The 12,491-nt window shown below is 46.7% G+C and overlaps 1 protein-coding gene across 1 annotated transcript; it reads right to left on the reverse strand.

Moving 5' to 3' along the window:
- Positions 1 to 1,427: 1,427 nt before the first annotated feature.
- On the reverse strand, positions 1,428 to 5,095 carry LOC145806537 (protein MAINTENANCE OF MERISTEMS-like). Its single transcript, XM_082903836.1, has 6 exons — positions 4,536 to 5,095; positions 3,434 to 4,099; positions 3,019 to 3,180; positions 2,369 to 2,932; positions 2,184 to 2,282; positions 1,428 to 1,889 (listed from the first exon to the last, which is right to left on the reverse strand). Exons 1-6 carry the CDS (start codon positions 4,761 to 4,763, stop codon positions 1,599 to 1,601), a joined length of 2,010 nt encoding a protein of 669 aa, XP_082759962.1. The 5' UTR covers positions 4,764 to 5,095; the 3' UTR covers positions 1,428 to 1,598.
- Positions 5,096 to 12,491: the final 7,396 nt, after the last annotated feature.

Consider the following 12,491-nt stretch of genomic DNA (forward strand, 5'->3'; position numbering starts at 1 on the left):
TCAATTGTGTCCATGTAATGGTTTTGATCATCTTTGCCTTCTCTGTATCTGAGAGTTTGGTTGTGACCTTCACTGTGAAGACTGACTACAATGTGCTGCGGTGCCATTCAAACAAGGGGCAACTTTCCGTTGCCATTCAATGCGCTACGGTGCCATTCAGACAAGGGGCAACTTTCCGTTGCCATTCAACGCGCTGCGGTGCCGTGCAAACAAGGGGCAACGTTCCGTTGCCATGCAGCTCTCTTCGAGCAAGGGGGCAATTTTCCATTACCTCCGATCCGAGGTTGCGCATCTCGAAGAGTAAGTTCCATGCTTGTTGAGCATCAGCCGTTTGCAAAAATAGTTTTTGAAAATTTTTACTGAGGTTGACTATTTTCTCGAAAACTATTCCATTTTCCAAAACTGGACCACTGTCTTGGATCCAAAAAGGAAAACTTTCAGTGCTTGCAGCTTGACTTGCATGCCTTTCAAATCAAAAATCGAACGAGTACGTTAATCCGACTCTCATTTTGATCAAAACTGTTTTAGTAGAAAGCAAAAACAAAGAATGGTTAAAATGATGAACTAGGGGCACAGTTGAGCCAGGCGTTCTGTCTTTCCCCCGTCACCGACGTACTTGCCAGAAGAGCGCTCTGCCCGCCAGAAGAAATGGCGGTGAGCTAACGGCATCGGGCGTGAACCCGCAACTTCCTATTCATCCATCAATCACCCCGGGGAGGGATGAAAAATGAGAGATTGAAGAATAGAGAGGTGTAAGTTGAGAGAAAAGTGAGGAAAAGGGTTTTGAGAGAAAATCCGAGCTTGAGAGCCGAGTGATGTGAGAATCACAAATCAGAAAGGGTGGGAAACAATACCCAGATTGAACTGGCTCCTCGTGATCTGAGGTCCCCCGTCTTCGTTTACGCGTCTTTATGTCGTGTCTTTGGTTTTGTTTACCTCAACCTTTGTTTTAGGTCTTTTCCGAGCGTGTCTCGTTGTGTTAGGTCGTGTGCCTATATTTGAGTCTTCCCCGCTGTGTTCAGTTGTAGGCTCGATATCCCGATTTGAAAAACCCTCATTCAATCTCGAAAATCATTTATGCTCAAGAATGCTGTGCCATTCTCTACATTTGAGCGTGTTCTGACTCCAACAGGTTCCACTTTTGAGGTCCGTCCTGTTAGATTGGGCCGTTTGTTCAGAATTTGCCGTGTGCAGAATGAACCGAACGCTGTGTTATGGACTGTGTGCAGATTAATCCCCAGTAGAGAAAGGGCTGTGTGTCCAGAATCAGGCAGTGGGTTGCTTGGGTTATTTTGCTGTTGGCTGTTTAGTTATCTGATTATTACAGTGCAAGCGTTTAATTTTCAGACAACCAATCAATTCCATTTACATTGAGGTGTAACATGATGAGATGCGATGCAATGCATGAAATGTGTAAATGTAAGCACTTTTTCAGATAAAAAGTCCGTTTCATTTCATTATCTTTTCAAATGTACAAGCTTTGAAAACAAAATCTGCCTGTGGCAGTACAAGGTAATCTATCTACCAACCAAAAAGAAAAGTACAAAGAGGAAAAGATAGCAAAAATCTGCATCTGTGTCAAGCACTCCGAAGGGCCGTCAGTCTGTCCTGGTCCTCTTCCTGGACGAGGGTCCAGGAGCATCAACAGCGTCGTCATCAGAGCCCGAGCTAGAACCGTCTCCGGTCTCCTCCTCCGATGACCCTGCCTCCGCCTCTGACTCCTCGTCGTTGTCGTCATCGTCGTCCAGAACTGGAGCTCGCGAGCTACTCCCGACGTGAGTCCGCCCTCCCCTAGTGCGGGGAAATATCCTGCCCTCCTCGTCTCTCCCCCGAGCAGGGACAGCAGGTCTAGCTGGAGCACCTCCTGCCATGGGAATCTGGAAAGGAGGCTGAAAAAGTACACAAAAGTGAAATGTATCAGTATACTGTAGACAGTTTATCAGTGCAGAATGCAACGTCGAGTACAGTGTATGAATGCCGTGAGCAGTTTAGCAATGCAGAATGCAGTGTGTGAATACAGTGTATGAATGCCGTGAGCAGTTTGTCAGTATAGAGTACAGTGCAGAATGCAGTGTATGTAGTGTATCAGATGCTGTGAGATCAGTGTATCAGGTGTTGTGCCGTGCATCAGATTATGCGAAGCAGTGTATGAATGGTTTGAGGCCAGTGTCAGAAGGACATACCGGTATGCTGTAGACAGCCAGGAGGTCAAATGTCCGCTGGAGCATCCCCATCATCGAGGCATTCATCGCCAACGACTGACGGGTGTACTCAGAGGAAGCCTGCAAAGGTATCAGATGCATTAGTATTCTGTGGAATATCAAGTAGACTGAAATGAAATAACTGTACGAAGTGCAATGATACATACCGGCGGAAGGTCGGGGATGTCAGTGAACTCATGACCAGCTGGTGGAGGGGCGAAGGGGATCTGATAGGTCGCCCCACCCTGCCCCTGAAAAGTCAGTACAGCAGGAAGGGCAGGCCACCCAGCTCCTCGTCCACCCCGTACTCCGCCCCTGCCACGGACCCGGGCCCTCCTCGAAGATCCGGCCCCTGCTCCTGCTCCGGCCCCAGCCGCCGATGCTACAGGCCTGGCCCCCTCTGCTCGACGGCCGCTCAAAGGTCGCATCAGGTACGTCCGCACGTACTCCTGATAGTCGCCGGTGCCTCGGAAGCCGGCCTCCTCCCAGCCGATGGAGTAATCATCCAACTGCTCAGTGGTCAGCCCCTCGGTCTCCCTCATCTCTGCAGGAGGGTGGGCCGGGACTATCTGCTCAGGTAACCCAAGGGTCTGGCGTAGAAAACGCTCCCCCAGGTACCAAGCCCGACAGACCGGGCCCTCCAGCAAAATCCGGAAACGCGAGGTCTCCTCAGCACCAGGGAACCGACCCCGCATCGCCGATGGCAAGGAAGCCCATGGCCGCCATGTGATCTGAAAGTGGCAGACAATTTGTTATCTACTGTTATTGAAACATGCAGTGGGAAAGCGAAGCTAAATGAACTGTAAGTAAAGCATACCTCAGCCGGGGTGATGGTGTCGAAATATCGGCGGAAGAAGCCGAACGTCTCCCGTGGTCGCCGGGTGCATCCCCCGTCAAAGCGACTCGAGAAGGGAACAGCCGGAGGAGGCTCCGCAACTGGCACAGGTGCAAGCCTAGGGAAGTAGGCATAAACCCACAACTGCAAAACAGATGTCAGTATGACCATCAAATAAAGCAGGCTATACAGAATAAAGCAGAAATGGCAGAGCCGTGTGTTGAGCCGTGTATTGTGTGCAGTGTACAGTGTGAGCAGTGTACAGTCAGTGCAAAGCAGAATGTATGTGTGTGCCGTGTGTACAGTATACAGTGAGTGTAAAGCAGACCGCAGTGTGTGCAGTGTACAGAGTACAGAGAATATCGGACAGGAATGAAAAAGCGGAGAAGGAATGTACCTCCCAAGCTCGCCAGTAACCTCCGAGCAGCTGGCCGCTGCCGCGAGAAGCCGAGCTCATATATCCGTACAAGGTGGCCAGAGCAGCGCCGCCCCAATCGAAGTGCAGAATGTCTCGGACGTCCACCAGTGCGCTGAGAAGGCAGAGAGGCACGGTGTTCGCCCGGTCGGCGAAGATAGTAGTCCCGAACAGGAACATGAGGAAGCCCCGAGCATACCTCTCCACGTCCTCCTCGGTCATCTGAGTCTCCTCCCCCAATGCGGGCAGGACCCTGAACTGTGCCTCGAACCAGGAATAGCGGACGAAGCCTGGGCGAGCTAGCGGAGGGGCCTCCCCCAGTAAATGAACCTGAGCGGCGGTCCACTCATCCATCGCTATGTCAAAGGGGATCGGATCACCCCCTACCCCGATGCCTGTGAGCATCGAGAAGTCATGAGGGGTCATCGTCATATCCCCTGTAGCAGAGAAATGGAAAGAATCGGTGGTGTCCCACCACCTCTCCGCCAAAGCAGCAAGGAGAGGTCTGCATGTGGAGAGCCTAGAGAGCCCTCGGCAGAAGGTGCCGAAGCCCGCTCGGTCCACGATGCGCTGGACCGCATCAGGGAGCTCGTCATACCACTCCCGCGCACCAGTATTCCCATACCCGCGAATGGTATGGGAACCCTCCTGTAAACAGAAAATGACAATGGCAAGACAACATTCAAAATGCAGTTTTGAAAAGACAGATATAGCATGTGTGCAAGTTTGTCAGTTTCAGGCAAATATCGGGTGCCGGTGTGCTTACAGTAAAATACGTGTGCTGTGTCAGCGTGTTTAGGTGTTTCAGAATAGATGTGGCATGTATGCAAGTTTGACAGATTCAGACAAATACTGGGTACCAGTGTGTGTGCAGTAGAATACAGTGAGTGCCGTGTGTTTGAGTGATTCAGGGCTAGTGCAGTGTGTGTGCATGTGTCAGTCTCAAGCAGATATCAGTTGTATGTATGTTTACAGTCAACTACGGTCTACGGCAATATCAGATTTCAGCAATTAAAGAATACAGCTAACTATGGCAGTTTTGTATCCTACATTGCAGAAAGTAAAGCAGAAGATGAAGAGTTACCTCGGGAGTGCCGAATGAAAGGTGGGAGGTAGGCTCGCGTAGCAGTAACTCAGGGGGCGCGTACCTCTCGAAGCTCCGGAACTGACGCAGGCCGTCTGGGGGCAGAACGTGGATCGCCGGCCGGTAGGTCGCCGGGTCGAACGGGCGCTCGCTCAGTGGTAAGAGCTCGACCCCGGGGTCCATCTCGTGGTCCGGGGGAGTCCCGCCACGTGGAATGTCGTCCGCCATGTAGAGAGTGGTGTGAAAATGGCCGGAAAAGGAAAACCGAGCCGGAATATGAAGAGTCAACTGAAAAGTCAACTCCCGAGAGGGTCGAAAATGGCCGGGAAGGCCGGAATGTGAAGAGGCACGGAAATGAAGAGGAAAGTGAGGGGAACAAACCCCGAGAAGGCGAGAACGCCGAACGAGGCACCGAAACGAGAATGTGATCGGTGGAAAATGTCCGAAACGCGAAGAGGATCGCGAATCCGACGACGAAACGGGCGTAGAACGCGAAGAAACGGGCGAAAAATGAGAGAGAAGCACTCTAGAGAGAGAGGGCAAGAATTTTCGGCGGTGGAAAAGTGAAGAATAGGGTTTTGAAACCCTATTTTATAACACTCGAGGTGAAAAGACAGAACTGCCCCGATTCAGCAACTGTTTGCCGGCCGGCAATGTTTTGTGCCGGCCGGCACTTTTTTGTGCCGATAGAATTGTTTTTGTGCCGATGGCCAGCCGGTGGCCTCCCCTTACTGCCGGTGGGGTTCCCACAGCCTTGTTTAGGCCATTTGAGAAGTTTGTGGTCTTCATAGCTCAAGAAAGTGCAAGAAAGTGCATCTCCGACGCTCAACCGGCCTCCGTTCTGACCGCGGGCCGTGTCTCCAGTGCGTGGCACTCGAATTCGTACAAGGTGTATCCTTTTTGTATCCTTTTTGAATTCAAAAGTTGCCCCATGTGTGTTGCACGAACTCATCACACTACTTCGGTGCATTACATCGCGCTATCACGCGCCACACATTTGCATTGTTATGCACGTGTTACATGCGTTGCAACACGCACCCCTTTGCATTGTCGTGCACATTTCTCATGCATCATCATTGCATTTCCATTCCATGCATTGTCATGCATTCCGGAATACGTGCGTTGTTGCGCATTCAAGCCCATTTACACTCCGTGTGGCATGCACGTCACACTTGGCATTGCACTTGTTAGTGCATTGCATTTGTTCGCGCTATCTTGCGCACCTCAATTGCACTTGTTAGTGCATTGCATTTGTTCGCGCTATCTTGCGCACCTTACTTGCACTTGTTAGTGCATTGTATTTTCCTCGCGCTGTTCTGCGCATCGCACTGTTTTGTGCATTGTATTGTTCGCGCTGTTCTGCGCATTGCACTGTTTTGTGCATTTCAAACCTCGCGCTGTTCTGCGCATCGCACTGTTTTGTGCATTTCAAAATTGTTCGCGCTGTTTTGCGCATCTCATTGCATTTTGCATGCATTCCATCGCACTGTCTTGTGCACTCGCGTTGCCTAACGCATTGCGCTACTTTGCGCATCATACCATCGTGCAATCGCGCGGTCTGGCGAGACCTTAAACACGCGCGGTCTGGCGAGACCTTAAACACGTACGGTCTAGGAGACCTTAAATCCTTGGAAGGTGTAAGACCTTTAGTGTTCGCATTGTCGTACACTTCGAGAGCCGCGTGTTGTCGCGCATTCCATGCAACATGCATTTCATGCATCATTTGCATTTCAAAAAAAAAAAACCAAAAACATGCATTGTCATGCATACATTTTGCATTCCGGTCTAGGAGACCTTAAATCCTCTGAAGGTGTAATTCCTTCGGTGTTTGTCGTGCCCGAACGACTTTTCGGTGGTCTGGTAAAGCCACCTGTCTGTGCTTGCGATGAGTTCCTAGAAGACCAACTGGGACGGTGGAAACTAGAGTTCGAACGGCTTATGCCTAGAACGCAAAGGTTCGGGAGTTCCGAGACTAAAGTCTGGTTTAAATACCCAGAGGTTTACCCTCGGCTTGAAATCTGTATGGAAGCCCCATAGGTTGAGGCGGCATGTCTACGCCTCAGTTCTGGATACTGAACCAACCTAGTATATCACCCTGTTGGTAAGATAGGGAAAGTTGCAATCATAGTCATTGCATATTTGCATTGTCTTGCATTTGCATTGTAGTTTGCATGCATTCATTGCATCACCTTCCGCCTATGGCTTGCGCCTTTCCAGTTTGAGCTTGGTCTGGTATGTGTCCTTACATTTCATGTTAAAACACAGTTCTGTATGTGTATCGCGCCGATTCCACGTTGATATGTTGGTTGAGGGTTGCGGCACCTTTTCTGTGTTACACATGGCTCGTATGTGTGCATGCCTTTCCTAGGCAAGATTTGGTTTGGCTTGCGTGCCATATCCATTGTATCCATATCCATTCCATTGCATATTTGTAGATATTGCATTGTAGATTGCATGCATTCATTGCATCACCTTCCGCCTTTGGCTTGCGCCTTTCCATGTTGAGCTTGGTCTGGTATGTGCCCTTACTTTTCATGTTAGAACACAGTTCTGTATGTGTATCGCGCCGATTCCACGTTGATATGTTGGTTGAGGGTTGCGGCACCTTTTCTGTGTTACACATGGCTTGTATGTATGCATGCCTTTCCTAGGCAAGATTTGGTTTGGCCTGCGTGCCATATCTATCCATTACATTGTAGTGTAATTTTTGCATCCGGCATTAGGATCGTAGTCCTTCCTCCAGCGGGTTGTTTCCCCACTTATGTCAATTCCACCCAATGCTTGTTCTTGCGTCTGTCTACAATACTCATAGTTCAGTTGACCGTTCTATGGTAGACAGACTTGTTACCTCCATCAATCTATTTGACATAGGTGTGGTTTCGAACCGCTCGTGATTGGATCACGATTCAATTGCTTTGCATGTAGCTTGCATTGTTTCAATTACATTGCATCTGCATTTGCATTGTTTATACATTGTTTTGTATATATTGCATTTCGTTTTGCATCCACATTTGCATTGTCATGCATGTTGCTAACCATATTGTACCTGTTAAGTTTGTTTGCTTTGCAGGCACGATATTGTATGTACGGTTCATTTGGAGCTGGTGCAACCAGACGAGCCGCACAGGTATTGTATCTCCCGAGTGAGACGTATTGAGAATTCCATAATTCTCTTACATCCTTTCTGCATTGTAGTGTAGTTTGGTATGATAGCTTAAAACTGTTGCATGTTTGCTTCGTTACAGCTTTCTTTGCATGATCATAAGTTATGCTCGGCTCCGTGCATTGTCTTGCATTTTGCCCCTGCCTCCGGGCGCATATCTTATTTGTATTGCATGTTTGTCTAAGTCTTCGGCCTTGTCAAAAATGGGTCGTCTCTGGGCTTTGACATTCACTCCCGTCATTGTTATGACTTTCGAGTTCTGTCAAAGAGGGGCAACTGTAGACACCCCATTTTTGACCGTCCTCAAGACTTGGACGTCACCGTTTGAACACTCGGTGATTATCCATGTTTGTGTTCGTTTGGAGTTCCCGGAGGTCTCGGCTCGCGCGCCCCGCCTCAGGATCCCCGAACTCGACCGTTTAGTGTCTGGTTTTGCACCAAACACTTGCATCTTGCCTTTGAGAGGCAGAGTGGGGCTTGTAGACCATCCCCACCCTTCACCGGCAGTGGCTAGATGCCACCGGCTGGTTTTTGCTGCCACCGGCAAAATAGTTTGCCGGTCGGCACTATTTGTTGCCGGTCAGCACTTTTTTGTGCCAGTCGGCACTTTGTTTGGCCAAGATGGCATTTTTTGCCGGCCGATTGCTGTTCATCTGCTTTTGCAGATATTTTTGGACAGCTGTATAACTTTTGCTCCCCTCCATACACGTGTATGGAGGGATCTCCCTCTTGCAAAGCTTGTTTGGTAAGCTTTACAAGAGGCTTATAGAGAGGACTCTCTCTAAGGAAAAGGGAAGAGAGGCTTAGACATTTTAGAGAGAAAAGACAGAGGAGAGCTCTGGTTTTCTAGGGTTAGGGTTAGACATACACAATCTATCTCTCTTTCCCTCCCATTTTTGCACACTAGGTGTTTTGTGCCTTACTATTGCACACAAACACCTAGTGTTTCACCTTCCTCTTGAGATTAGAGTTCTAAGGGGTTGTTCTTGAGTTTCTTGACTGATTTGGAGCCAAAGGAGGCCATTGGAGCATCCTTGTTGAAGAGGACTACAAGGGTAAGAAACTTACACCTTTATTCCCCATTCTTGCATCAATTTTATACCTATCTTAGAGCTGTTTTTGTGATTATTGTATAACATAAACAAGTTCTATTTTTAAGCCCTCTTTATTGTTTATTAAGAGTGTTTTGTTGTTTGAGGGGTGTTGACCACCCTTAGGCCTCAAAAGGCCTCATTTTAAGCCATTTTGTGTTAACTCCGGGATTTTGGTGTTGAGGTCTCTTCACCACTGAAATCTTGAGGGATTTCAGTGGTGAAGATGATGCTTTGAAGTCCCAAGAAGGAGAGGGCCACCCCCTCTCCTTGTTGTCCTTGAAAAGGGCATATTTTGGCCTCTTAAGGAAGCCTATGCTTGAGTGTGTGTTGAGCATATTTGGTTTGTTTTTCATGCTTATATATCCATGATATAACATGATTTAAAGTTGGTTTTGGAACTCCATGCATGTTTAGCATAGTTGCCTTGTAATGCCATATTTGTGCCTTAACATGTCTAGGTTGTTAGCCTTTGTTGGAGCATGTTTTAGGCTTAGTCTTGTGAAGATTATGTGCTTATTTTGCCATGTTCTAGGTCTGTCCATAAGTATTTGGGTTGATTTTAGCATGCATTATATAGCTCCTTTGTATTTGGGCTTGTTGGCCTTGAGTATGTGCATGTGTAGCATGCCATCTTTGCATTGTTTTGGTGATTTGGGATCATTCTATATGTCATTTCAGTCCCATTTCCATGCTTGTTTGATTGCCTTGCATGCCTCTTTAATGCTTTGGAAGCATGTGTTGCAATGCTCCATGTTTTGGTCATGATGTATGCCTTTGAATTTGGGCCACTTAGATGCCATCTAAGGAGTCCTTTGGCCTTGTTTTAACATGCTAAAAATCTGTTTTTAGTTGTTTAATGCATGCCATGTTTGGTCATGATAAGTGTAGTTCAATGCATTATTGATTTGCCTTGAACACTTGGACTACTCTTTGCATGTTTTGGCTTGATTTATAACTTGATTTGGCATCATTTTATAACATGATTTTAGGGCTCATGTTGCATGCTAATTAGTCCATGATCCCTCCTTTCAAGTGTGCTTGAATGTTGCTTGTTTTGTGCTTAAGTGTTGGCCCTTATGTGCATGTGTGTGTGCATGCCATTTAGCTCTCACTCTTTAGCACTTTTGGCTACTGTTTTAGGCCTATTTTAGAGTCGTCTAATTCATGTTTAAGTCCATCTTTGCACTCATTTGTATTGCCATATGCATGCTTGTATGCTTGCATAAGTGTTTTGCCATGCCATGTTGCATCCTTAGCTTGTATGCCTAGGTTGCATTGCATCTTGCATGCATGCCCTTGTTCCTTGAATTGGTGATAGGAATTGGGCCTAATTTGTTTGATTGGTTTGCATGCATTTGAAACCAAAGTTGCATGCTTGGCTCCTTGGGCCATCATGCATGGAAATGCGTGATTGGTGGTCCGAGAACCGAGGCACATGTCCCTTTGAGTCATCACAATGATAAGAGACATGATTGGTGCATACATGCTTTGAATTGTGCTGTCATGCCTTGTTTTGCCCTCTGTTGCTGTGAGTTGCAGGTTCTGCAGGAATACTCTGCCGACCGGCAGTGTAATGTGCCGACCGGCACAATTTTCTCTACCGACAGACCCTATTTTGTGCCGATGGCCATATTACACTGCCGGTGGAGGTTTCATTCAGCCGGTGATGATCCCCTCTGTCCAAGGATGTAGTCCTGAGGCTTTGACAGCCTCCAGAGGAGGAAAGGAAGGAAAACAGAGGCAGCTTGCGCATGGTGGCGCGTCTCCCGAGACGCTTTCCTGCTTTAATTAATTTAATTTAATTTGTTAATTAAATTAGTTAATTTGTAATATTAATTAGCTTGCGTAGTTAGTTAATTTGTAATATTTATTCGGTCCCTCCGAGCGAGGGCAAATCTGTAATAAGTGTGTGTGGGTGTGTGAATGTCTTCCAATCCCCGCTTCTTTCTTCCCTTTTACTTACCTGCTTTGATGGTTAGTATTAGGGCATGTTTAAATTAGCATACCTTATGCTATGCATGTGTGCATCCATGCATTTGTATTGCATGCATTAGGCTCGGTACATCACGCTAATTGCATCAATACTTCAATTTTCAAACTGAATACGTGATAATCGTGCATTTTCACATGACATGTCTAGGATTAGCCGAGCCTATCTTAGCGACATTTTGTATGCGATGCATTAGGCACTTCACATGGACTTGGATCATGCATGATTGCTAACAAGTTCTTTGTTTTGGCACGGAGTACTATGTAAGTATTTCCGCTTTAGCATATCGCACGAGTGTGAATGTTGCCATAACAGCATGCTTAACATGTGGCTAGATGCTTATGTGTTAAACTGTTTCGAATGCCTGTGGGTGAAGGTTGGATTGTTTGAGTTGGAAAAACTCGTTGAAATCCGTATTTTAGCCTACTTGCGAGTAGCAAATTCCGAAGCATTTTTAAACCGAACGGATATGCAATGTTTATTTCCAAATTAGGCAATCTAGTCTATACTTGTTTGCTGCGCGCATAACATAGTAATTCTAGGCTAATAATTGGAATAAGAACACATAAAGTTTTCAAAAATGGATATCACGGTTAGTAGAGGCCGGTCTTCGGACCGGACGAAAGGGGGTGCTCATAGCTGACCTTCCCCGATCGTACCCAAGCTCCCGAGCCGAGACAACTCCGGTGATGACGGACATGTGGCCTTCGGCACCGAGTCAGGGTTTCCTAAATTTCCCCATTTTAAAATATTTAGGTGGCGACTCTGTATCTGGCAAAGCAGTCCATGTTTGGCACTACTTTTTCAAAAATCTGTTTTCTCAAAACGATTTGCCAGATTTGGACTCTTTGGTTCAGATTAAGAACCGTGACACAAATCGAGTCCGAACTGTAGCACGAGGCCCACGCGGGCGCTGTTACAACAGGGAGGTTATGTGCCTAACAAATTAGCAGCTACATCTTTTGCATCCACATCTATTCAGTCAATTCCTTCATTTACGTCAAAGTTTGTGCCCCCAATAACATCTGCATCAACATCTGCAACTGCATCAGCATCAGCATCTATGCATGAAGTTACATCACAAGCCTCATACTTGGATACTTCTAGCACGGATTGTTGTATTGCTGGTAGGTTTGTAAATATTTTAGTTTTATATTCTTTTTTGGTTGGTTGTTTATTCTTTTCATCCAATGCATATGTTAGACATTGATGTGTTTTTTCTATATGTTGTTTTTAATAGATACAACAGAGTGTAAGAAAGGACGTGGGAAGTCACGAAGCCTTGCATTACTCAAGATAAAAAGTCAAGGGAAGCGATTGGATGTTGAAATTTGTAGGATTACTGGGAATCCATTGGGACCATGGTCTGATAAATTCACCACCGAGTTGGGGATCGTCACTAGGCAATTTGCCCCACAAAATGTGCCTAAGTGGAGTTTTATTAGCCCTGAGGATAAATAAACGCTAATTGCATACCTTCGAGTAAGATAGTTTTTTTTTAGTCTAGTTTAATATTCCCTTTTAGTTTATGAATTATGTTGCTTAATGTTTTGAAGTGTTTAATTTTATTGGTATGGTAGGAAGGTTTCATTTTTAGTAATGAACCTTACGCTATTGCTTCTATCCTTGGAATGATGAAACTCCGGTACAAGACCTACCGCTTTAATCTACGCCAACATTTTAGAAGTTTCCCTACGATGGAATCAGCC

This window comes from Camellia sinensis, chromosome 13, assembly GCF_055761805.1.
Source record: "Camellia sinensis isolate YWXY chromosome 13, ASM5576180v1, whole genome shotgun sequence".
In the NCBI taxonomy this organism is placed as follows: Eukaryota; Viridiplantae; Streptophyta; class Magnoliopsida; order Ericales; family Theaceae; genus Camellia; species Camellia sinensis.